Source organism: Enoplosus armatus, chromosome 4 (assembly GCF_043641665.1).
Source record: "Enoplosus armatus isolate fEnoArm2 chromosome 4, fEnoArm2.hap1, whole genome shotgun sequence".
Classification (NCBI taxonomy): domain Eukaryota; kingdom Metazoa; phylum Chordata; class Actinopteri; order Centrarchiformes; family Enoplosidae; genus Enoplosus; species Enoplosus armatus.
Window position 1 is genome coordinate 9,545,003 of NC_092183.1, and position 27,877 is coordinate 9,572,879.

Sequence of the window (27,877 nt, forward strand, 5' to 3'; positions counted from 1 at the left end):
TGTGTTAAATCACAGACAATGAGGAAAGAGCTAGTTGTGTAAAAAGGCCAAAAATCCCTCTTTCTCGTCTAACATGGTTTTTGGATTTACAGTTAGTAGATACCATCAGAGTTGATGCTAAACCCGCTAACTGCAGGCATGGCTTCCAGTGATCTGTGTAGTGTCGTAGTCGGGCCTCTATAATCTAGAGCAGAGGCCTCAGATGTGCATGCTGTATGGCAGGCTTGGGCTGTGTCGTTAATATTGTGGAGCAGTAGAAACAGGGACTGTGTCTGTGCATGTGAACCGTATACTATGACGATCCCACTCATTCATAGAGGAGGACAAGAATGCACCTAAATATACCCCTCCCCGCCTCCTTACACCCCCCCCCCTCCCTTCACTCATCCCGACTAGACCAAAGTTGCCCTTAGACACCGATCTCAGACCAATGTAGCATTTCTCTCCTGATGTTCGGAGGTTGGGATTCAAAGAGCTGCTGCTAGTGGATCCGTGTCTAACTGCAACTCCTCTCTGTTGCCCCGCTCATGGCATGATCATGACATGAGAGGCCGGCATGGGCTTGAGGATGCAGTGCCTGAATCTTGCCATCAGAGTGAATAAAATCGGACATTTGTATTACCTATTACCAGAACCTTATTGCCTATCGGAACAAGCACATGTGATTTCTATATACAGTGAATCGCCTCTGTTGTGTATCGGCTCCTTTTCATTTCAATCTAAGTTGCTCCCACTGTTTGATTAAAAAATAAGACTGTGTCTGGTGTTACAGGGAAAATACAAACTAGTTTGCCTGTGATATGTGCTAGAATGTGTACGATTGTCCCCACCCCCCCTTCCCCCATGGTAGTAGTGTATGGTATTACTAGAACAACTGTGATACGTTCAGTGATAGAAGCCGTTTTCTCTATATCATGCATGAACCATGTCGGCGTAGTTCACTTGAAGGAGGGTGAAAGGGAGAAAAAGCCATCCATTTGAAAAATACCAAACAATTGTTCTTAACATTTTCTTTCAATTGTCTTTTTTTTTTCTGCCATTTGTTGTCTTTTCCTTATTACTTGTGTGTTTGGTTTTTTTTTTGTTGCTCACATGCCAATCTGGACATGGTACTAATATGCCGAGTCCATGTCCATTTTAACCATAGTGAAGAAAAAGCTGCAATGCTGCAAAAACATATTTATTGTTGTTATAATGTAGCTTGTGTTTTGTAAATGCACTATAATATGGAGTTGCCTGATTTTTTGGTTTGGTGGTGTGGGTTCTTGTCCTAGATTTTGTGTTTCTATTCAGTTACAAGTATTTTCATGCTTCCTTGTGTATTATTGGAGGGTAACTTGACTGTTTGTGTTGCGTTTTTTTTTTCTTTTTGTATGAAACCTCCATCCAAAAAACTACAGATGGATGAAAATGGAGGTTTGCTAGTTCACATAGAATGCTGTGATTAAAGATGCCTTAAGTATTTAACAATCATTATTTATTACTAACTGTAGCTAGCTAGCTATCGTGGTGGAATATTTAATGTCTCTATCTCATAACTTTGCAATTTAATCAATATATTTATTTAAAATAACACAAAATATTAAAAAAAAAGAATACCTCATTATGCATTGGTCGGTGGGGATGCTTTTGCATGCCGTCTGTGTTTTCTTTTTCAAAGGAGAAAAAAAGAAACTTGTTGAAAAATTGACTTGGGCGGGCGGGGGGGGGTGTGTCCCAACACATTTTCTAGCCAGCATGGTGCTGTTGATCTGGATTACATTCCATTCACGTCACCTCTTGATTTTACTTTTAAATCATTTGTGTTTTAAGTATCACCCCTGCTTTGATCTCAAGCAGATGACCGGGTTATAACACCCCCTTTTTTTGTCTTAGTATGGCTCCACAATTCGCTTGCTTTTGTTATATGATACTGCTTTGTTTCCCATAATCAGTCATATTTAAGTTAATCTGTGATATTTTTCTTTGTTTAATTTTGACCATGTTCATGTTATTCCATCATATCTGGATCTCAATTTAGTGCTTATTATTTTAGGACCCACATAATGAGCTGTATTATTCGTTCTTATGTATTGCTGGCAATTGCTTCGTGTGGGATTTTGGGAAATATCTAACATGCTAACTTGAGCCATTGGTCTTATTGAGCAAATTTCTGGTGTACTGTGGTTATACAATATAGATAGCGTGTTTTACACCTGGGTATAATAAGCTAACTACGTTTTCGGTGTGCATTTCTTATTAATACTCTACTAATCTTGCAAATTATTATAACATGTAATGGATTGGAATGATGCTGGCTGGTCTTACTATTATTATTTCATTTCGTGCTCTCACTGGCCTTACCCCATGTCCTCCACAGTGTACCCCATTACTCCAGAGCGAACTGGACAGTAGCCATAGTATTAACTCAAGCTGATGAACCGGAATGAACAGTAGAACTTAAAGCACAAGCTTTTTAATGCATGTCCTTCTCAGGTTTTCCTATGTGTATGTGGGAGTAGCTCTGTAGATGTGTTTAATATGATGCTGTACCTTCTTGAATATTTCAGATGTTTCTTTGCTGCTGAAAAAATGTTGATTATTAACCTGCCAGTGAAAAAGGGAAGTGGCCATCTTTGTACAACACACTGCTGTTTTGCTGTAACCGCGCAATGTTTTATGATCTTGAGTATTTTATAGAAAAGTAGAAGTATGTATCAATAATATGAAAGCAATAGCTAAATCATAATGAAGAATAACATGATCAGTGAATATTGTGGAAAATCTTTAGATTCACTCTGGGTGGATTTTGTACTGTATTTATTACTAATGATGATGCAAAAAGTTGCATAGCTTAACCCAAACTGTTCTGTCTCTTTTTTATTTATTGTCTTGTATATGATCTTTTTGTATGTGTTTTTCAAATAAACTGCCTAAAATGCTGAGAACTAATCTAATTTATGGTGTGATTTGGCATCCTGTTATAATCCTTTGCTTTTAAGGATTTGCTGAAGCAAAATCTGTTGCTGAATTAAATATATCAGCCAATATTAGCTTATCGCATATATTCCTGTATCAGTGTGTATGTAGGCTATTAAGAGATTGCAATATAGAAATGGGAATTATATGCTTGAGATCATTTATAAACAGTATCATTGTCCTGCTTGGTACAAAACACTAATTTAAGGAATCCCTATCAAAAATGTTTGTTAAAATATGAATATTGCCCAATATATCGTTATTGTATAGCCTCTAAAATCTTTTATCTCTGGGCTAATCTTTTTAAATGAATGTGAATATTTTGCAGACAGTGTTCGCAAACAAAGCCTGTACAAATTGGACAGACTTAATCTTTGACATCTACATTTTAATTAAATCCATCCAATAGGCTGCCCAATCTTAACCCGAAACAATATGTACATTTGCAAAGTAACATATAAAACAACACAATTAAATGTTCAGATAATGTGTGAATTGTGGCATTTGTTTCAAAAGCGGTTATAAAGACTCTTAAGGGAGAATACTGGTCTCATTTTGAGTTACATTAAAGCCCATTTACTACTGGTTTTATGGTTTACATTTCTCCATTTTGTACTTAAAATACAAATATTTACAGTTCAAATGTAGCATGAAATAAACTGCAAACTCAAATGTTCCACGTAAAAACACATGAATGAGACATGATACTGTATGCTGCATCCCAATTCCATACTACATAATAACTTTATATAGTAAGTACTGGATATACATTTTTATGGTATACTGTTTTTGCAGCTAATTATAAGAAACCAACATACTAAACTGTTTATACTAACAGGGAACAATACAAAACTTGTTCCGTCAGATGTCAATCAAATGGCAACTCCGGACCGCTACTATCAATTCAACTAAGCAAAATGTTTTTAAAAAAATGTAATAGTTATTTTTTGTTTTCTGTCGTGTTACCTGAGCTGTTTCACCAACATTCACAGTTTGCAGCTGTGAGCGGCTATTCCATTTCCCTTGTGCATTGCATTGTGGGAGAATACTGTCCATTCATGCTGAAAAACTCACTTGAATAAACATGTAGTGTGGCGTTTTGTCCCAAATCCACATTACACACTAATTCAAAGGAGGCGATACGGTTTTGTGGGACTATTTTGCGGCTTTCTTTTCCACCTGTGTAACATGACGTTTGCACTGGTGCGAAAATTTTTGACATAATCAAAAAAGCTAAACAAAGAAAGAACCAATTAAGACTAAAGTTTTATTGTGCTGGATTATCTACTTTGGGCAATATTCAGGTTCGTTTTAGTTTATTGTAATTGTATAAGAAAAGATGGTCTCTTCTGAAGGTAGAAGAGGAGCAACCTAAATAGTTGGCACAAACTTAAAAAACAACATCTTTAAAAGGTGACATAAAGTTACATTCAGGTCTGATCATTTCAATCTTTTTCCTCACAAAACTCATCTAACATGCAGTAAAAAAAAAGCAAAAAGTCTCTAAAGGAACGCTCACCCACTCTTTGTTTCATGCATCCTCCTCCTTAATATCTGGGGTAGAGCACTCGCTGGATCTGCCCGTCGGCCTTACCAGTGTCCAGCCACTTTCCACACTGGAAGATGGTTGTCACTGAGTTGGCTGTGTTGGTCACCTCGACACACTCTAAATACCACCCGCAGTGGGAGCCGCCGTTGTCGTGCTCCACTTTGACCCTCAGCAGCTCCCCGAGGTCCAGCATCTCCAAAAGAAAGCGGTTCGTTCGCCCTCGCTCGAAAAGGTTGCGGAACTTATGCCGCAGATGACGCCTGCCTGAGTCACCGTTGACCCCATAGATGGTGATGAAAACATTGGCGTCTGTGCCAGCCCCTTTTACATCCCCGGTGATGACGATGATTTCATATTTGACAGGGACCAGGTTGCGGACTTTGCTCGCGAAGCTCTCGATGGACTTAAAGCACTCAAATGTCAGGAATTGGTCCTTTTTGGCTGCCAGGGGGATTTGTGCATCACAGTGGAAGAAATACCTAAATGGGGGGAAGGTCTGGAGTCACATCAACACCATCAACATTTATATAACATAACGCAGGATGTATGAGAATCCACTCACTTGTTTCCCAGCTCCCTTTCTGTCACCACCACCTCCATAACGTGCCAGAAAGCTTCACTCTTCACCTTCTTTCCGTCTTTTGTTATGTGGCCGAGGCAGATGCCTGCAATCTCCCCCACGTGCTTCGACGAGAACTCAAACGTGTCAGTGGCACCGCTGTGAAAGGGCAAAAAACCCCAAAAAGTTACTACTCGAAGAGTTTGTGCAGGGTGTGATTCTGAACAGTGAACGGTTAAATTCACTTGTCTGCCAGAGAGTTTTTCTTTTGTGCGTCTCATGGGATTAGCTCTCCTGAGAGCAGAGACTTAGAGAAGAGAAAGTGAAGCGACAAGATAAAAGAGGGTAGAAAAACAAAACATATGAAAGAGAGGAGATTATGTAAGGCCACATAATAGGGTTTTACCGTGAGCCGAGGCACCTCGACTCTCTTTGAAGACCTACCATAAGAACTTCTTCTTCTTATTCTCCAGAACAAACTCCTTGGAACGAGCTTTCCTTCCTTCCAACACGATCCAGGCGTTTTCCATGGTGGAAGCGTCCTCTGTGTTAGCAGTTGTTGTGGCAATTTCGTATTCTGTGGCAATGCAGAGAGACATAGATTGCCGCACTATAATCATTTCACATCTGGCAAATGGTTGTAATTAGCTGCAAGTCGTTCATCTCCGACATTTAGAGAGCTTGTAATTATGTGCACAGACGTCCATTTTTACTAACTGGTTTTGTCACTGAGGTCTATAGAGTCGTTGTTGGCACAAGCCAGCTCCCTCAGTATCTGCCCGTCGTCGTCATTTTTAGCCAACCAGCGGTCGCAGGGGAACCTGAAGGTCTGGTCCATGGCCTCATCTTTCACATCAATGTACTCCAGGTGCCAACCAGGAGCAGGGCCTGTTCACAGCAAAGAGCAACAAAGCCCGTTATGGGTTTATCCTTTCAATACCTAAATGTTTTTTCAAAGCAATGATGTGTATTTTCCAGTTTCATCTTTTTAAAATGTAATGATGCAGCCGTCCGTGCATTGCACCTATCAAATGTGATGGTACATACGATATATGAAATTAGCTGAGAAACTCTCTGTCTACATCTCGAGTAATTTGGTATTTTGTCAAATAACAGAACAGAAACAATTTGAACAGCAGCAGCAACATTATTTATGAATGTAATGATTTTCCCTCACATAACTAATTGTTTGACTAGATGGTAATAAAACCACCCTTGAACCTACTGAGACAGTAATCAAACAAGCCTTTACAGTCTAAAACAACAAGCCAAATCATCTTCATCACTGTGACAAATCATCAAAATCAAAGTCCTGTTAATTCTGCAGTTTTAGAGAACAAAGGTCCCTCTAGTTGCTGTCTGTTACGCTGTTCTGACACGCAACGCTCCTTTCCTCCTCACCTTTGTTATCATGCCACACTCGGACCTTGGACAGTTCGCCCAGACTGAGCATCTCAGGGAATCTGAACACGTCTTTCATTTTACGCTCAAACTTGTTCCTGTTGGTGCTCTCCTTCAGAGGCAGCGTGCCAGTGTCCCCGTACTCCCCAAACACCATCAGAAACACGTTGGCATCGGTGCCGGCACCTAAAACATCAGAGGCATTTACTGATGAAAACAGAACTTTATATTTGCCTAATAATGTTGCATGGATGCTACTATGACATATATCATGGTAAGTAATCATTGGTAAAATACATGTGCAACTTTAACACCTTGAGGCCTTATATATTGTAATACTGTATATAAATACTGCCTCATTTAGGAGTATTTTTGTAAAATATTCTTTGATAGTTGAGGCCATGACTTGAATATACTGTACAAAACTCATGTGACCCACCTCCGACATCACTGGTCTGGACTTGGATGATGTAGGTTGTTTTCTCCACCATCTCCTCCTCATCCACCACAGCTGCCAGCTCGCACACCTTCGTCCTCTTTGGCCCTTTTGTCTTTGACAGCCAGTCCTCGTAGGTAAACAGATACACCTCCTCTGTGGTCAGGTTTCGCATCAGGATCTAAAAGCATTTATTGAGACATTCATTGACCACATCTCGGGTGTTTGCGAAATGTAGCTTCGAGCCGCTAGCCTCAAGCAGACATGAGGAGCGGGCAACAGAAGTCTGGTAAACTTACATCTTTCTAACTCTACACCTCTGTTATTTTCATTTCAAACTTGTAGTCTTCAGCCCGAACTGATGCCGACTTAAGTGACATCACAATTTATTAGATATCCCTCTGGAGCCACAAAAAGCTTTATATAACTTTTATTTTCACATATGCACATAGAACTCCCCAAGACCTGTAAAAAGACTTTGATGTGTGAAATCAGCGCACTTCACTGCAGAAAATGAAGCCATTTGATTTCACAGACTAATTAAAACTGTGGCCAATGTTACAACAGCTTCTGTGATCTTAATAGGAATTTCAGCTATGCTGCCACTGCAAATTATTTTTTGTCATTCTTTATTAGATACTGTGTTTTTGATAGGTGCTACCAAAATGAGTGGTGCTCTCATAGGTAGTAGCCCAAGTAGTCTTTACGTTACCCTGTCAAGAAACCAGTCAGGGCGACTTCCAGAGCCATCTATCCGAACTCTGATCTTCTTCAGAGGAGCGATGTCATCTATCTCCAGACTGAATGTGTCTTCTTGGTCCCTTTCAAACCTAAATAAAAACAGTATATAAATCATTTTGCATATTAAAACATCTGGACTTGAGATGGGTATCTTAAATAGTTTTGGAAATATGCTTATATACTATACCACTCTCATGTCTGTACGCTAACTATCTAGCTACAGGCAGCTGGTTAGCTTAGCTTAACACAAAGACTGGAAACAGCTAGCCTGGCTCTGTCCAAAGGTCACAAAATCATCCTACCAGCACCTCTAAAGCTCACTGATTAACACGTTATATCTTTGTTTGTTTAATCTGCACAAAAGTCTAATTTAAACCATCTTTTTGGCCACTTGGGGATAGCGGAAACAAGTTGTGAACACGGAGAGACATTATCAATTGTTGGGAGTTGTGTCTCTGGCCACCTGATGAATGTAAGTCCAACATTCTCTCTCTTGTAGCTCTGTTTTGGTCTGCACCAACTCCTGAAAAAGAAATATCTGGCTCTTTAGCTGCTAAATTCTCCACTAGCGTACAGTGGGCTTTTTTTGGGACATTTTTTCACTAGAAACAGCTGATTGCTGCAGCCAAAAATGAGAGCGGTGAGAAAACAGTAAAATTGCAGGCCAGGCAGCTAAACAATGAGCTGAAACTCATAACTGCCCTCGGCTCTGTAAAGCCGAGGGCAATTAAGGTAATCTATGTTCATCACTACGGGCGACCCTTTTCACATTGGCACATTGTCATTTGATAGATTGTTATTATAAAAATATCAATTACAGACCCAAATCTACAACAGAACTATTCCTTTAATGAAAAGTGATCAGGACAATCAGGGGGTCATTGGAGGACTGACCTGTCCTCATTTTTGGGCAGCAGCATTTCCTCTGTGCTCCCATTGGCTCCATACACCGTCAGGAAAATGCTGGTATCAGTCCCTGCACACTGAGTGTCACCTGTGACAACTGTTGCCGAATAAATAACCTACAATATGCAGTAGATGATACAAATAAAGAAATGACTAATTCTGTTTTTATATAACATACTAAATTAATGCTTCATATCTTACTTGTGACTCACTTTGCGGATAATGTTGATCGTGCTGGAGTCCAGCACATTGAACAGTCTGGCAGTCAGACCATCTCCCCTGTCTTTAGCCAGCCAGCACTTACATGGAAAGATGTACTTGATACCTTTGGTTGGCACGGCAACCGACAGCTCATCCACCAACCAGCAGCTCTCTGGTGTGACACCGTTATGGCCAAGCTGAGGAAGAGAGAGGAAAGAGAAGGGAGAGGAGAGAGAGAAAAAGAGGGGGAAGGTAGAACTGGGAATTTATATATCACTTGATTGTGTTTGATCTAGGTACCAGAAGGCACAGCTAGAATTAATTATTGCTGAGTTAGAATGGCTTTATTTAAATTTTTAACATCAGTGGATCTGAGGAGGCAGCAGAGAGGAGACAGTTTCACAGATTTAGCAACAGAGACAGTCCCAGATTCTCACTTCCACCCTCTTGATCTCTCCTACGTCAGTTCCATAACACACAAAGTGCTCCATGGTGCCAGCTGCGAAGGATTTCTTTCCCTCAGGCTGGTCCAGCCACAGTCGGTCTGTCTCGGCGTCGTTGGGGCCGATGATGATGACATAGACCCTGGCTGTAGTGCTGGCATCACGGTCCACCCCCGTGGACAACGTGAAGTGATAGGGGATGACTGGGTGGAAGAGAAGAATTGTTTTTTTTTTTAATTTTTTTATTTCATTTAAATGTTTAAATGAATACTTTGCCATTTTGGGAAATACACTAATTCAATTTACTTTAAGAAATAGTCCTAGATATATAACAGGCATTATATCGGACAACAAACAACGTGTTAATTAGTGAGCTTTTAAGGTTTTGTTATTCTCTGAGTCAGTTAGCTGTTTCCACTCTTTATGCTAAGCTAATCTAACCTGCTGCTGGCAATAGCTTCATATTTTGTGTTCAGACATGAGAGTGGTATCGATCTTCTCATGTAACTCTCGGCAAGACAACAAATAAGTATATTTCCCACAATGTTGAACTATTGCTTTAATTTGGCTAATTTGTTCAAAATTTAGAGTTATACAAAAAGCTGTGAACGGATAAATCTTACCTAACATTTTGAATTATTTCTAAAAGTTTGTACTTTTACTTTTAAAGTTTTGTAAGCAGTACTTTTTACATTTAATAGAGTATTCTTGTCTTTGCTGTAAGAAATCACATTGATCTCATCATACTCAAACGCCATCTTGAGAAACATAGTTTTGTGGCCTTACTTGGACCCTCTTCTATCACAGCCACCTTTTTCTTCTTTTTCTTCTTGTTGGCATTTCTGTCCAGCCCCAGTTTGGCCTGAGCCATCTTCTTAGAATATGGATCAGTGTTTCTTTCACCTTCATACCCCTGAACCAGACACATAACAGACCTTTTCATAACTAATTTTACTACAGGAGCAGCTGAAAGGAAATACAATGCAAAGAGCAAAGTGACACTTTCTCTATCCATAACCCAAGTTAAACAAACCTTGACGAAGAAGGTCCTCTCTATGCATTTGTCCTCTTTCTTCGTCGACAGCCAGCGCTCACACAGGAACATGTACACCTCTTCTGTTTCCTCATCCAGCACCTCCACCTGATCCAGGTACCAATCGGCCCCCATCATGGAGTTGTCGTGATGAATACGAATCTTAAACACTTGGCCCAAGTCCACAGCCTCAATAGTGAACTTGTCCACCTAAGATGCAAAGAAAACATAACACATTTTGATACCTTTAGACACCAGCAGTAACGTATCACGCCTTTCCTCACATACCACTCCTCTCTCGAACTTGTTCTTGTTGTTCTCAGATTTGGCGAGTTTGCGTTCCCCCGTGTCCCCCAGGTCTCCGTAGATGGTGAGAAAAACGTTGGCATCAGTTCCTGCTCCGTACATATCACCTGTCCGCACAGTCACCTTGTACATGTGAGCTGCAAGAAGAAAAACTCAATAATGAATTAAAGTTGTACACATTCACTCACAGATTTGTAATTGTGTACGACTGAACTAGAAAAGTAAGAATATTTAGACATTCCTGGTGTGCACAGGAATTAAAGTAGTGAAATTAAAGTCTATAAACTGTCCTGCCTACTAAACAACAAAAACTCTGCCTTGACTAATATTACCTGTTTTATATTAGAAAACATTGCACTATCAAGTATTTTTATTTTTCATAACCAAAAAGTATTAACTTATATTTGACCATATTGAAGACTTAAAAAATATAAATAGTATATAAAATATCAATAAAATGTGCAAAAACAAAATGTATCTTAAATGGGACTCCAGCCACCTTAACTAACCAGCTAAACAAGGAGCTGAAACTCTCTAAAAAGCTCTATGCAGCTGTTCTTTCGAGGTTCATCACTACGAGCGACCCCTTTCACATTGCGTTCACATTGTCATTTGATATATTATTATTACCGAAATATTGATAATAGTAAAAGTATGACACTATTATTAGCAAAGTGTCAAAAGTAAAAATACTCATTAAGCAGAAAATTGGCCCTGTGAGTGTGTGCGCGTGTACATGTAGTGGTATTTTAACAATGTAGTTGCTCTAGGTGGAGCTAATTTTAAATATTGTAATTACTGTTAATTTAATCTACAACAGTATATATATCATGTCTTATACATTAATTTTGTTTTGTATGTAATATCTTAATCTGTAAAGTAAGTAAACCTGTTAAATAAATGTGGTGGAGTAAATGTATAAAATGAAATGGAAATACTTAAGTAAAGTACAAGTACCTCAAATGTGTACTTAAGAGTACTGAAATCAGGGTAAACCTACTTTCCAAAGCGTCCTCCACCTCTGTTTCAGTCGTTTTCAGCTTCCCATCCCTGAGGAGTTTCTCTGTGATGATGTCCGAGGGGACCAGCTCCATCACGGTCTCCCCGTCACCTTCAGACTTGGCAAGCCAACACTCACAAGGGAAAATGGTCGTCTCCGAACCCTGCCATTAAACACAAACTAATCCCTAAACTGGGCCAGGCTGTGTCTGTCTTACACTGAAGGGAAGTATATCTGACTCGGAGAGATGTGTGAGCCAAAAGGTGTTACATTATTAATCTGTTAATAATTCAATGAGGGCACAGTCAAGGAAACTCTTAATGATCTATGCAGGTGTAATCTCAAGTGGATTTTTACTACCTTTCCTTTCCTGAGCTGTCGTCTGATCTGAACTCTGTCGAGGTGCCATCCTGGATTGGTGCCCCTGTTGTCGTGTCCTATCCTGATTTTCTCTATAACGTCACCGACATCCTCCAGCTGGGAAAAAGACAACACAGTGTTTACAGAGCTGCAGCCGCTGTCTTAAAGGATGTGTAGTTCAAATCCACACACTCACCTCCACAATAAACATGTCCTCAGCTCCCCTCTCAAAGTACAGACGTCTCTCTCGCTTGTTGACACACAGGTGCTTCTGCTGAGTGCACACTCCCTTACGTCCGTACAAGACTATGAACACATCAGCGTCTGTTCCCGCACCAAACACATCACTGGTGTATATCTTTATCTCATAGGGCACAACTGAAAAACCAGAGGAGAAGGTGGTGGGTTTGTTTGGGTTTGGTTACTCAAAGCACTTACAGTTTTGGTACTTTACGAAGGCCCTGAGGACCCAAAAAATTATCATTTTTAAATCTTGTGAGCACAAGATAATAATTTGAGTGCACAAGTTAATATCTTATGCGAACAAGATAAAAAATATGCATCATGGTTGAGGTACTTTGGGAGCCCTGTAGCGCTTAGGTATTTGAATGCAGGATTTTTACATTTTATTTGTATTGGCTCTTTGGGCATTTACATTTTGTAAGACTTCAGAATTTCACTCCACCATAATTCAGAGAGAAATGATTTACATATTGTAAATATACTTTTTGCTCCGCTGTTTTTATTTGATGGCTGTAATTAGTAGGTGCTTTAATACGGTTGCAAAATACATTATGAACTTCGTAATTGTTAATTAATGGCTACGTAATAAGAAATTAGGGGTTGGGGCACAGTCTTTGACCTCACATCATAATCCGCAGTGTTGTTTTGTTTGTTAAAAGTGACAATAAAACTAGCCAACATGGATGCAACAGTAGTGTTTCATGTGCAAGTCAAGAAGCAGAGTCCTGTTGTGGTGGTAAAATTTAAAAGGCCACCACAGCAACACTCTGGCAAGCACCCTTCTTCATATCGAGTGCTTTAAATACATTTAATGCTAACGTTTCCACACTTTGCATGAAGCACTTTTACAGGGAGATTTCTCAATCGACGCATCGCTACTTTCACTAATGGATTTGAGTACTTCTTCCACAGCTCTTCACTCACATGGCATGTAGAACTCAGTCTGTAACTCAGCGGGATAGAGATCCCTCACAGTCGCCCCATCATCCTCTCCTTTATCCAACCAGCGGCCACATGGGAAGCGTAGTCTCTGACCCTGTGAGGGGGCGTCAACCTCGACCCAGTCCAAGAACCAACCAGCTGAACCCCCTGAGAGTGGAGACACAGTCATATGTAATTCAGTTTCACATAGTGTGCTGCGTATGACAGCGACTGCTTATTTTTGGTCTGTAGAGCCTTTTCTTTCCCCACCGGAGTTGTCGTGCCCTATTCGAAGCTTTTCCAGGTCGCCCAAATCCACCGCCTCCACAGTGAACTCATTGATCATCCCCTGTTCAAACTTATTCTTGTAGTTCTTGCAAGCCTTTAGGTTGACGATCCCTGTGAGTGAAATGAACATTTATGAAATACAGACTGGCATCATGTAGCCAATAACATACAGCATGAGGCTGCCACAACAAAGACAGGATTCTGGTGAGTTATTGTACCTGTGTCGTCATTTTCACCAAACAGGATGGCAAAGACGTTGGCATCAGTTCCAGCATACTTCTTTTCTCCGGTTTTTAATTTAAGAGTATATGTAGTAGACATGGCTGTAAGATAAATTCAGCAAGTCAATACTTTGATTTGATCCCTTTCATCTTTACACTAATACACAAGTCCCTCTTTGCTCGTCTACACCTGCATGCTTCACCAGCACTGAGATAAATACTTGAACAGGGCTCCCTTTTAACTTAACCTCTACTAAGACATGAGCCAGCTTTGAAACTATGTTACATTTCTGCTCGAGCCCCAGGGTGGCGCCTGTCCCCTCCTCATCCTCATCCTTCTTCATGAAGGCCTCGTCCACAGGAACCAGCTCTCTTGCTATCTGTCCGTCGTCCTCATCCACTGCAAGCCAGCGGTTACAAGGGAAATAGTACCTTTAGACAGAAAAAATCACCTTTAGACAGAAGAAATCAGCACTCTAACTCAAAATTGACAGTTGAATAGTTACGTGAAACTATTACTCTTTAAAGTGTACAGTGGGATCTTTCTTCTTCATAACTGAACAAAAGAGATGAAAACTGCATGTTGGTTTCACCTACGTGGTATCATCCTTCGTGTCCACTATCTCAACTCGATCCAGGTACCAAGATGAATGAGGCTGAGTGTTGTCATGACGGATTCGCAGCTTCTTCAGAGGACCCAGTTCAACAGCTGTCACAATGAAAACATCCTCCTGCAAAATACATCAACCGGAGATACTGTTCTGTCACAGACACTGCTTCTTCTTTTGGTATGTCAAAGTGAAGATATACAGGAAATATAAGGGGAGAGAGAAGGTAGGGATAACATGCAACAAGTATCATGTAAGTTTTCCATGACAACTGGGGAAACTCACAACATCTGGTAAGGGATGATTGTGTGATACTATCGAAAGCTCCAGAACAACTACTTAAAGGACCTTGTAGTGAGATTGTTTTTGTCAACAGCTGTTTCCAAGATCAAGAATGAATGTTCAATCTCAACCTCTTCTTGTATTTTTACCTCTCAAAGTGTCCAAATACATCTCTCAGGACTGTGGTAAGTGTCATTTGTCACTGAATGACAAAAGCCTATTGTTGCTTTTTGATCTTGCGGGAAGAAATAAACCTAATTGTCTGTGGATGTAGTTTTGTGTTCCTACAGAGCCAGGTGTAATGTAGAGATTAATAATTCACAGGTTTGGATTAAGTAATGAGTAAAAGTAGGACAGGTTCAATGACACAGAGGACTCCTCATTGCTCCTCTCAGTCACAGCTGGCTTGCCTGCAGGAGAGCTTGTAACCCTACCAGAACACACTGCCACCCACACCTCGGTACAAGGCTCATGTTGCGTGGAAGTGCTTGAGTCTTTGACTAACTGCTGCTTAATTTTCAGCAGGATACCTTTCCAAGAAATGGGGTAAAATTGAAGAGCCCTAATTATTTTTTTCCCCCCAGCATTTCGCCACTTCACTGCTTACAATAATGATGTTTTAATCCAAGCTGATTTAAATTAGTAGTGGTCATCTCTTAGTTTAACCCGTCATACCTGCCGCCGCTCAAATTTGTTGAGGTTGTCAGAGTTCTTCAGATAGCGTTCCCCGGTGTCTCCGTTTTCTCCATAAATATTAACGAAGACGTTGGCATCGGTCCCGGCACCCAGCATGTCACCAGTGAAGACGCACACTTCATAGGTGTTGACTGTCAAGACAATACAAGGGATGAATTACTAACACCTCTTTAACCTGTCACACATGTCGGCCAGGAAACTGTGTCAAATCAAACCACGCATGTCTACAACATCAACGCTGAGTACAGGATATAAATATGTGCCAAAAAACATAGAAAATAATACAAATGGAGCAAATAAGCAATTCTATCTATATATGTCTGTGTGTCTGCGTATATGCTGTACTTACAGCTGTGGTCATTAACAATACACAAGGCTTGATATAAGGTAGGAGTGGCGCCAGGAGCTCTTCTAGGCAAAAGTTGTATTATTTAAGAATAATGACGACACTGCTCTGGAACACTATAGAACACAGTTGGATACCTGCTATGCATCATTAAAAGCTTATTTGCTGTATGTATTAATGGTATCGACACGATAACTCAATCTCTAACTCGATAATTCAAACTCAACTTAAATCAAATCAAACATGCTTTTAATCTTTTTTGTTGATGTTCTTCTTTCATCTTGCTTTTACGGTGCCTTAATCACTGTAGATACAGCTGCTGTTAGTTTAAGTTTTTTTGACTGTCTAAAGACCTTTTTACAATAATGAAGAGAGTGGGGTGCTCATTGGAAAACAGGATTAAAAACATAGTTGGATGCCAAAAACTAAATCGACTCTATGTATGTACATTATCACATATATTGTATTCATGCTGAATACCGAGGCACCTTAAACATTAGGTTTTCTTTTCTCTTGTTTTTAAGTTCTACTCCTTAAGATTTCAGATCTGGTTTAGAGTTTCAGAGTTTCATTTGAACTTACACGTTTATTGATCACTGGGAGCAGGAAGCGTGCTTTGAGCAGCTACTCTGTCTGAAACCGACCGCAAGGTGAGACGCCTCATTGCATTATATTGTTAAGATAAAGAAGATCAAAGAAGACAATGAAAACAACCAACAAGATGACAGAATATCATGTTCATGCACACAAGTTACGTGCAATGTACACACGAGCCGAATTTCATCCAGTACCTGCATGCATCTTTTCCTGTGAATACCTTACGCATGTGGATGCCATTTGAATTTAGAGCAGGAATGGCGGAGTCCGCCACTGATACAAACCACACAATACAGACTACTCTACAGAGAGGTACATACATTTAATGGCTATGGCAGAATTATTGCCAGCCATAAATAATATCATAAATGTGGTTTGATATACTGAAAAGCTTAAGGGTTATAACTTTTTTTTGGTACCCACCTGCTTTTACATAACTGATGTTGTTGTGCTTTGTGGTATAATTTAAGGAGCGTGTTCATGCAACAGTGAATAAGTTGTACATGCTTTACTGAGCTGTATTTCATCTATTTTGGGGTTAGTATTTAGCTTGTTATTACTGTTTGTTTCAAATATTAGAAAAATCCCATGTGGTTTTGGTGCATTTTCCATTGTGCAGTGTATAGGGAGTGACAGGTCAGAATATGTGGCGACCCAACATGAATGCAAATGCTTGAAGCCCTCTGCTTGGCACTCAGCTCTTCGTCACTTCTCTCTCTGAAGTTCAACATTACACTCAGTTATGTTTAGTTCATACCTTCCAGCTCCTCCGCATCCTCAGGCAGTAGTTCCACCACCAGCTCGCCGTCCTCCTCTCCCCCAGCCAGCCAACGCGAGCAGGGGAAATGGTAAGTTAGGACCACCTCCTGCATCTCCTCTCCTCCCTCCTCGTCCTCATCTTCCTCGTCTTTCTTCTTTTTCTTCTTCTTTTTCTTGTCCTCCTTTTTCTTCTCCTTCGGCACCAAGGCCATGATTAGATATTTGATGTCCACTGTCTCCAGGAACCAGCCAGATCCGATCCCTGAGCCATCGTGACCGATGCGGATCTTGAAGACCTTCCCCACATCTTTGGCCTCTATCTGGGAAACAGTTGCAATGTTTCAATTCAAAATGCAACATCTAAACATTAACTTTTTTCTTTGGCATTTGAATTTAACTACTGAGATGCATTTTGAAGCCACGGAGAGCATAAAATTCAAGCCTTGATACCTTGAATATTTCTGTGGTGTTTCGCTCAAAGTTGTTGGATCTGCTTTCGAGCGTGACAACCTCTGTCTTCCCCTTGTCGCCGTACATCTGGATGAACACTTTGGCGTTGGTGCCAGCAAACGTCTCATCTCCAGTCACTACTGTTATCTCATAATTAATCACTGGAAAATACAGAATGACAAAGGTCAAAGGGCACACAAATGATCTTTGATCGCTGGTATTGTCAAACGCCTGCATGTGTGTGTGTGTGCTTGTACAGACTTCCAGTATGTGTAAGGGCATGTATTAAAAAATAGCATGCACATACATGAGAATGAAGAATGTACAAGAAAAAAAAACAGTAGTTATAAGGTGCTCAACAGTCTATGAAAGGAAGTTAGACAATTTTGGCAAATTTTGAAAAATATGACTGAAGTAGAGAAGTATTTGAAATAATGCTCACATTATGTATTTTCTTTAAATATCAGCATGAATCTGCAGTGTGTGTGTATATTTAGTTTCTTCTAATGGTATGAGAGTGTGAGACTGCTGCCTACGTTGTTCCATGTCCAGGATCTCGCTTGGGTAAATCTCCACCTGTGTCTTGCCGTCAGCCTCATCCTCATCCAGCCAGCGGTGACTGGGGAACATGTAATGCTTTCCGTGGACTGGAACCATGATCTGAACGCTGTCCAAGAACCAGCCGGCACGCATGCCTTCGTTGGAGTGGCCGATCATCAGACGGTTGATCTGGAATAAGATTAAATGGACGACACTGTTTTATTCATTTGATAAATAAAAGATACCCACATTTAATGAGGAGTCAGACAGACATGCTGATAAAATATTAAAAAATAGGACAAAATATTTAAATATTTCTATCTCTTACTTTAACAAATGCAGCCTCATGCTTGGATACAGTCTAATGAAACATCTGAATACTACTGATGGCTGTTAATGTTTACAAATAGATTGATCAACCTTGACATGCTGGGAATCATATCTAAGGAGGAAGGCTACAAATTTAGACATGCAGAATACAAAATTAAGGTCTTATCTAGACCACTGATGATGGTAATCTTCTGTAATATAATGTAATAACCTGACATTTATCACGTGGTTCATCCTTGACAGCATATACTGTTAGCATGGGTGACCCCAGAATGAACTGAACTCTGAAAGATAAATTATTTCTTAAGCTTCTCATAGGATTATCAACATCAAACGGGAGAAATCAACACGTTTTGGCTTCCACTGTGTCACCTGTCCAATATCAAAGGTTTCCACTGTGAAGATGTCAACGCGTCCCGTCTCAAAGTAGTTCCCCAGGTTGTTGGCAGAGACCACCAGCATCATCTTACTGGTGTTGCCTTTCTCTCCGTAGACCTTGACAAACACGTTGGAGTCTGAACTGCCCCCAGGGATGTTACCTGTCTTCACCGCGATGTGATAGTCAACGTCTGACACACACAGAGACAGAGAACATAAGCTTCAGCATCAGGGGGAGTTTAAATTTAAATGTTAGAATAAAATTCAAGATTCCTCTAACTTACTGTAAAGACGCTGTCCATCTGAGAATGGCACTAACTCTCTAACAATCTGTCCATCGTCCTCGTTGCGGTCCAGCCACCTGCACAGCACATTCAATGATCAAACTCTGCTCTATTACACACACCTGTGGTTGTTGTTCAGTGTACGTTTTTTAATGCACCTGTGGCAGGGGAACTCTACAGCGTGGGCCTCAGCCTGTCCTTCCTCTCTTACTACCACTTTATCGAGGAACCACCCGCAGCCTCCACCTTTGCCATCATGTCCAATCCTCACTCTGCGGACCTGCCCGATGGCTACTGCCTCGATTAGGAACTCATCCAACTGGAAAGACAAAAAAAAATAAAAACAGTGAGTAACATCACGTTTTGATGCCTTCTTATTCAATTATTTAATGTATGTTTCCAGTATTTGTGCTACAGATACAGTATTCCCCTCAGGAGTTTGTTTGTACATATAAAACATTTCTGATTAAAGTTAGATTATGAGATTAGAGATTGGGCAGACTCCATCAAGGGTTAATGACTGATTATAGGGGTGAAATTCATCATCAGTCAGAAACATGTCTCCCAAATTTGTCATCATTGAAATCAACACCAGAAACAGTGCTTGCTATAGATACAGCTAATTGGGGTAATTAATAGCACACTGATTAGTGATTGGCTCCAGTGTGTGACAGATAACAGAATATTAAATACTTGTCGATTGGATGGAGATTTGTCATTTGATTTTTATAAAGTAAGAAGCAAAAACCTGAGAAGCATATCAAGAGGGAAAATAATAAACTTTTCGCTATGTCCAACAGTGATGTGCTGAATGTACCCACGTTTCCTTTCTCAAACTTGTTGATATTGTTTTTGCAGTTGACCAGCTGCCGATCTCCGGTGTCCCCCTGGTCTCCAATCAGATTAAGAAAAACGGATGCGTCTGTGCCGCTGCCGCCGACAGTCCCCGTGCAAACCGTCACTCTGTATTTGATCACTGCAGAACATAATAACATCATTCAGTCAAGTTTCATGTTCTTCTCTTTATTTGGCAAAGCAGGTTTTGGTTGCTCAGGGTGAATACAGGTGCATATACATACGTGGCAGCGGCTCAGCGATTAGGTCTCCGTGGGCAGGTAGCTCCCTCACAACCTCGTTATCGTCTTCATTTGTGTCCAGCCAGCGCTCACACGGAAACGTATACTTCTCCTTTGTTAATGTCTTCATCAGAGTTGCCTAAGTTTGTTTGATTTGATATGTGAGGGAACATCTGGATTCTCATTTCATTCAAGTGTCTAAACACTGAACACTCAAAGCTGATCTATCCTCTGAACCTTCTTCTTTCTCCATTTCTTTCTTTATTTCTAAGGAACGTAAAAAATGCACATATTCTACGTCTGCTTTTTGGTTGAAATAAATATTTAAACCTGAGATACTCTGTTAATGCAATTCCATATCAACTGAGGATACTAAACTTCTTCTTATTATACTTGTTTTCATGTTAACTAGAATGCCTACAATTGTGCATATTTAGGACTTATATAATGATAATATAGAAATTATATGATAAATATAAGATGGCACAATTATTAGACACCGGATTTCCTCACCTTACTGAGATGCCATCCTGCAAAAGGATTTCTCTTCTCATGCCAGATACGGAATTTAGTCAAGTTTCCCAAAGCAGGCAGCTCAACCTGTAAGATCACGTCAAGATACAAACATACCGTTATCATATACAATATCATTATCTGATAGTAATGTTTGTGGTATTACAAAATGGGACACTTACCATAAACCTGTCCACCTGTCCCTGTTCAAAATTGTCTGTTTTGTTGTCCAGTCTGATCTCATCACTCTTGCCCTTCTCTCCGTACACCTGGAAGGAGATATCCGCATCGGTTCCTGCACTGGGCAGGTCTGACGTCCAGATCCACAAGGACCACGGGTGCTCTGAGGAGAACCAAATCAAATCCTCATCTTTTAGGAGCATTGTCATGGTTGGTTATAGCTTCATATTCATTATCTTACTGTGGCTGAAAGGTAAATGTAGCTCCTCCTGTATTGCCCAGAGTCTAATAAGACTAAGTGCGTGTTTTTTGGGTTTTTTTACACACTTGGGCTCTGCAGTGGCCTTGAGTTTACAGAAATAGTTTGTGACGAGAATTTGACTAGATCTACTCTTTCAACGTTTCAGTGGAGCCCCTGAAATGCCGTTTTTGCTTGTTAAAAAAATCTTCTGAGGGCAGAAGCTATCATGTTGAAGACAGTGATCGCAGCAGACAGCTCCCAACTGTGAATTTGTTTGATTGTCAATGGATATGAAGTAAGGCATTAAAGGGATACTGACTTTCCAATTTTGTGTGGACCTAAGAAAATAAGCTAATGCAAACATTCTGCTGTAAAGGTAAAGAAAACAAACACAGTAAATAACAGCAGTACCCATGTGCTTTTCTTTAAAAGAGATATTGGTCTTACTTTCATAAGCAATTGGAAAAACAACACACTAAAATTGCAAAGTAGAATGAAGGTAGACTGCCTGCTGAGTCATTATGCAAATTTCTGATAAATACGATGGAGTTTTGAATGTTTTTGCTCAGTGTTTCAGGGAATAAGCAGTTAAAATGACAGCATTTACTGCTGCTGCTGACAAGCCATAATTATTGACATTAAACTTACTCTTCTGTCTCTTCTGCCTGAGTGAGACCATCTCATAGAGCTCTCTCTCTATCAGCCCATCTCCCTCCTTCTCATCCAGCCATTTACTACATGGGAAGGTCTGCTCTATCCCTGTGAACGGACAGTACGCCACCACCTGCGAAACACATTGACTCAGCTGGATTAACTCACAGTAAATTACCAGACTGTAGTGTTCATATGCATGTGTGCATGTTCAATCTACCTTGTCGCAGTACCACCCAGCACTGACCCCTCCGTTGTCGTGTCCGATAGTGACTCTGCTAAGGGGACTGAGGAGCGCAGCAATCTCAATATTAAAGATGTCTGTCAGGCCCCGCTCAAACTTTCCTCCCTCCAAAAACACCTTGAACGAAAACACCCAAGAAAAGTTAAAGGAAATGATAGTTCATCCACTGTTAGACAGATGTACCCAGAAGAGATTTAATCACATTCATACTCGGTGGTGATTCATGATTTCATAAACACATGTATGGGTTTGGGTCTTTGTTCACCAGTTCTGCCCATTGTGTTACAAGAAAACTAATTGTGAAAACTCCAGGTGATTAATTGTGCATCAATATCCATCATGGCTGGACAAACAACAGAGCAAAACACCAAAGCCATGACCATTTATCACGAAATTACGTTTACTAGGAGAACAAACATTTCACTTAATTAAAAACTATTACTGCAGCCAGCCTTTCCTTATTTAAGTCTAAGGTCTTTATCTACTCTGTTTCATACAATTGCAAACTAACTAACTGCTGCAGCCATTGTTTTTTTTAAATTAAGTACAAGTTGCCTACTCTGTTTCTTTTATACGTTATCGTCTCATTACCTTGCCACTGTTCTTCATGCCTTTAGAGCCGTGCATCACAATGTGGATTTTGGAGTTGGTCCCGGCACCTCGAATGTTTCCTGTCACAATCTGGACGTTGTACACAATACCTGGTGGGTACAGTTACATGTCAGGCTATCAGAGGCTCTGCCAGTGGGTCACTATGGTTCACGGCACCGCTCCCTAAGGAGCTGAGCAGGAACCAGATCTAAACATTGATAGTCTAACCCAAGAATTAATGATCACTCAGCGGGCCTCTGGCAAGCTGGACAGAAAACAAATTTTTTCATTCTTTTTGGACTGAGTGCGGAGGTATAAAACAGCAAATGATCTGTTCCTTGGCAACAGAAATGTTATTGTCATACAATCCTTTATACAGTATTTTTCAGACGGATAATTATTCCAAAATGAGGAAAACAGTTTGGAGGGAACAGCCAAGTATTGAGTTCATTTCCATCTGTGCTGTGATTTCATTCATTGACATGAGGGTTCATTTTAATAAATTAAAACATCAAATGAATGTATGGAAAATGTTTCCATGCTAATAAATAAATTTCATCCTCACCTGTGGGCTGGCTCCCTCCCACCAAAATGTCTCTCTGGATCTTTCCATCATCCTCGTCGATGGCAAACCAACGACTGATTGGAAATTCATACATTATTTTGTTTCCCAGATCATCCACAACCACCTGTATAAAAAGGAAAAATAAGAAACTTTGAATGTAATCAGAGCCAGCATGAGATGGAGACCTGTTGTGCATAATGTTATGAAAAGTTAAAGCAACACAATGTTCTTTGAGATGAAGTTGCAGAGGCGGCCAGTATGATTGATCACACTGATGATCGCAAAGACCAGAAACAGTTGTTACAGATAGATAGATAATGGGCACAAACATTGGATTAGTGATCTCTTTCATTACCTTTTCATGTTCCATTACACTTAAACGTTTACACTGTAGTTCAGTACTAAATATAGGTCACATTATTGACTCAGTGTGATTTTCCATCTGACAGAGAAAGATACTGTAGAGGGTTAAAGAGCGACAGAGGATGGAACAGGTTGCCCTTGTTGAAATTACAGTTCATAAATGTGTTGTTGTTTTCAATATTTCAAATTATATATATACATATATATATATTATATATATGTATATACATATATTTGAATGGTAAAGCCTGCTTGCATTTTTATCTGCATTTAAATAATTTACTAACATACCATGTAGTATATAAGCTTAAACATGTTTTATGTTGCAGCAATGACAAGAGCAAAACTGAGCTCAAATCATTTTTGCTAAAAGACAATATTTACTCCCAAATACATCTCAGTAGGGTTATTAATGTGAACTTCGACGGCAGCACACACCACATGTGAAATGCAAATAGGATATGATTCATTACTGTTGTCACTGCTGATCTTTGGTGTCAGTCTGTGCTGCACTCACCAACAAATCTACCGACTCGTCTGTCTGTTTGCTGAAAGGCAATCCCTTAATGGGGTATGGTTTCTCTTTACACAGAGGGTAGAATGACGACATGTGTTTCCCGTGTGTGCGTGTGTGTGTGTGTGCGCGCGCGTGAGCTTGTGCGTGCATGCGTCTGTTTTGAATGAACTCATCCCTCGGTTGCGCACGCTGTATGTGTTGGAGGAGCAGGGACACCAGTCTCAGATGAGAAGACGGACAGGATCACATGTCTTAAGTACCTCAGCAGAGGCAGAACTGAGCAGAATGAGGTACAGTAGGACTCTAAGACAGAGTTTTGTTTTAAGATAAGATACTGTGAAACCCTTAAGTTACACATGATGTAACAAATAAAGTAACACATGATATTCTTCAGTTATCCGTATGAAGGGGCAGTAGTTTTGAGCATTAACGTCATGTATTTCAAATATACTTCTTTCATTTCCAGCATCTTAAAGAAACACAGTCTTTTAAACAATATCTGTTTCTCACCTTGTCCGCAAACCACCCTGCTGAAGAGCCTTTGTTATTATGGCCAATGGTGATCTTCCTCACTTTGCCCAAGTTTGGTGCCTCAATGGTGAACTTGTCCTCAGTGCCCTTCTCAAAGTTATTTTTGTCATTGTCTAGCCGCCTTTCACCTTAAATAACAAAAAACAATTTGTACATTTTATCAAATCCTGACTTAAACACAAGTGGAAAAGAACTGTGAGAGAAACACGTGTTACCTGCTGTGCTGCAACTTACCTGTGTCTCCAAACTCCCCAAATATATTGATGAAGACATCTGCATCTGTTCCACTGCCTTTTATATCCGCAGTGAAAACACTCACAATATACTTGTTATCTGAAAAAATTACGACCAAAAGTTTTAAAGAGCAATTTAAAAACAAATCTTAGTATGTAGTAAATAGTATGTAAACCACAATAAATGTGAATAAAAATAAAAAAGGATTGCTGATTTTTATTGGTTTATCGGGTTGATTCACTTAACCACAGGAAGAAATGGGGATGCTACAAATACTCATTTTCTAAAAAAAAATAAGGAATTTGTTACACAATAAATATACGTATAGGCTCATATCTGTGTATACACACATTTGGGCATGTCCATGGGGTCCATGCTACCCAGCAGGTCTCTGACATAGAGGCCGTCTCCCTCCACCTTGCTGAGCCAGTTGTTACAAGCAAAGTAGAATCTCAGGTGAGGCCTGATCACATCCGTCACCACCACCCTGTCCAGGAACCAGCTGGAGTTCAGGCCGGTGTTGTCATGCTCAATCCTGAAGCAACAAAAGAATTGAAGTCTCATTCTTCTTGCAAACAAATTCAGGGGAGGAAACAAATCTCCCTAGATCTGATCCAGGGTCAGCAGCTGTTCATACCTCATCTGTGCTACACTGAAAAACACTCACCTATGTGAAAAAAGAAACACAGTCTGGATCACGGAGGACATTTCCTTGGGTCTAACATACCTTATCTTTTTCAAAGGTCCAATATTGTGAGTTCTAATTCTGAACACATCAGTTTTGGCTCTTTCGAATGCTGTGCGACTCCTGAAATCATAAAATGGTAAAACAAAATTGAGAGCCACAATCAACTCTTAGCTACAAAATAAAAGCAAAACAATAAAAAACGGGAAAGCTAAATCTAGGAGAAACAACAAAACATTCCACATTCACTTGCATAATGAAACATAAAACCCTTGCAAACAAAATCATGCAGCAATCATGTCCTGCAAATTTCACACCAAAATCACAGCACTCAGTCCGGGCAGCCATTCTTTCACAACCACCACCACTGTATTAAGAAAACAAATACCTCTTTTCTGTGCTGGTAAAGAGGAGAAAAAGCACACAGTTTCAGTTCAAGCACAAGAACCAACACAATCAAATATGCTGCCTAACTGGCAAAGGTTGTAACTGAGGCCTCTGGCTAGAGGAGTTTGATAAATAAGTTAAATATTTGCTCTTTATTTGACCAAATAGTTTTAGCTTCATTCAAAAAGTACGGATGACTTTACATCTAAATTCCAATAATCTTTGGCGAGGACTTACTTGCTAGCCAGGTGGACTTTGGGAGTGATGCCATAGTCTCCGAACAGAGTGACAAACACGTTGGCATCAGTGCCTGCTCCTCTCTCGTCACCGGTGATGGTCACCACCTCATACACTGTTTTAATAACAAAAAAACACGAATGGAAGTGTGTTTTAGAAAGGATATGCACCATACGATTACAGCAGGAGAAAGTGTGTTACAGGGAGTGTGTGGGCAGGATAGAAAGGTACAGTAGTAAACATAGGGTGATATACAGCATCACATCATCTGTGTGTCTACACGTGTTTGTGTTGATGTCAATCAAATGAGGTCCATACAAGCCCACTCAGTCCTATGAGAGGTCGTATCAGGAGAAGTAAGTGAAGTAATGTGTAGGTGGGTGATTGGTGTGTAGGAGCTTTAAATCAATATTCATTATTCAATAAAAAGTAAGAGCTACTATCATGTATATATTTGCGGATGTGTTCAAGTTGTTTTATGTCTTTTGTGCAGGTTATTAATGGATAGTTAATGTGAAAATCCCCATTAAATTAAACGAACTCAAAATAAGAAATAAAGTCCATTAAATGACAAGTATAAAACTATAAATTTTACTTAATTTGTCTGTTAAATTCTCTTATTTCTAAATCAAATTAAAACCAAAATAAAGGCTACCGAAATGCATTTGTCTTGCTTTAATGAATATACCCTCAAACCCTTAAATAAGATATATTGATAATAATGTACTTTGAACAGCAAGTTTCTGTCATCTTGAATTTTTCATATTAGAAAGTAAGGAGTGAAAAAAAGTGCTTTCTCTCTTCAATTAAACACATAACTAATTATAAAGGGATCTCGCAAATATTAAGGGGATTGGAGGAATAGTTGTTTATAGTTTAATTACATTAATATATTAGTACAATAAGTTCAGTTTTAGTTCCACTGTGATGTGTGTGTAAGTTCAGTGTGGCTTTACATTGAAACTTTCACATTTAACAGTGAGAGCCAGAAAGGAACTTTAGAGGACCGTGAAGCCCTTATTAGGATGTGAAACCACCCTGTGTAAACATTAGTGAGTGACAGGTGTCATATGGCTGTAGGTTGAAGATAACATACATGGATACTACTTCACTCAGTGTAATGTTACCATGAACATCAAACCAAAGCATGCTGGGGCCACTCAGGATCCCGCATTTGCAATCAAGGATTCACCTCTCCTCTGGGTGTCAGATGTCTTTCCTCAAACAGGACTTACATCAAATTAATGGCATATCGACTCGCTCTCTCTATAAAGAGTCTTTTATTTTACATTTACACAACTTGCCTTTTGTGCATTTTACAGGTTGAGATAAAAAGTTTACCTTTTTTTTTGTGATACTCATCCTCGTAGTTCTCCACCTTTTCTGCCTCGTAGTTGCGAAGCTCATGCTCATAGATTTCAACGTAATTTTCAACCTTCTTCTTCTTGCCTTTTGTCTTCTTGGTGTCTTCATCACTCTCTCCCTTCACCGAACCTTTCTTCTTCTTTTCTTTCTTTTTCTTTTTCCCTTCCTCTTCATCCCCAGCTGCCTTTTCTTCCTCTTTCTCCGAGTCCTTCTTGGATTTTTTATCCTTTGACCCCATCTTGTCTTTGACCGAGGACTTATTTGATCCCTTCTTAGTGGTCTCAATCACATCAGGGAGTTTTCCTCCTCTCTTTCTACTCTTGGAGTCATTGTTGTTATCCTCATTATCAGTATTCTGCGAGTCATTGCTCAACTCATCCCCGCTCTCCTCTCTGGCTTTCTTCTTCTTCTTGACTTTTTCTTTATCTCTCCCTTTTTTCTTGGTGCTCCTCACATCAGGCTCTGATGTGTCAGAATTATATCCTTCTTCATCGCTGTCTTTAAATTTCTTCTTCTTCTTCAATCTTCCAGCATCTTCTGACTCACTCACCTGCTTACTTTTCTTCTTGGGCTTTGGTGCCTGATCCTCTGAGTCCTCGTCATCTACATCTTTGGTTTCCTCCTCTGCACTCTGTCTTGTTTTTTTCTTTTTTGTGGGCAT

The 27,877-nt window shown here is 39.9% G+C and overlaps 1 protein-coding gene across 1 annotated transcript; it reads right to left on the reverse strand.

Moving 5' to 3' along the window:
• Positions 1 to 4,505: 4,505 nt before the first annotated feature.
• On the reverse strand, positions 4,506 to 27,877 carry loxhd1b (lipoxygenase homology PLAT domains 1b). Its single transcript, XM_070904664.1, has 43 exons — positions 27,193 to 27,877; positions 25,852 to 25,966; positions 25,616 to 25,627; positions 25,270 to 25,350; positions 24,893 to 25,077; positions 24,543 to 24,641; positions 24,288 to 24,436; positions 22,898 to 23,021; positions 22,333 to 22,442; positions 21,718 to 21,858; positions 21,495 to 21,630; positions 20,608 to 20,768; positions 20,426 to 20,512; positions 19,916 to 20,051; positions 19,658 to 19,812; positions 18,995 to 19,155; positions 18,837 to 18,913; positions 18,547 to 18,743; positions 17,841 to 18,033; positions 17,305 to 17,465; positions 16,853 to 17,174; positions 15,132 to 15,283; positions 14,164 to 14,297; positions 13,853 to 13,998; positions 13,564 to 13,668; positions 13,328 to 13,456; positions 13,061 to 13,225; positions 12,090 to 12,271; positions 11,894 to 12,010; positions 11,534 to 11,696; positions 10,516 to 10,670; positions 10,228 to 10,437; positions 9,981 to 10,107; positions 9,189 to 9,397; positions 8,763 to 8,948; positions 8,539 to 8,666; positions 7,616 to 7,733; positions 6,907 to 7,084; positions 6,468 to 6,653; positions 5,784 to 5,954; positions 5,511 to 5,643; positions 5,070 to 5,225; positions 4,506 to 4,986 (listed from the first exon to the last, which is right to left on the reverse strand). Exons 1-43 carry the CDS (start codon positions 27,875 to 27,877, stop codon positions 4,506 to 4,508), a joined length of 7,218 nt encoding a protein of 2,405 aa, XP_070760765.1.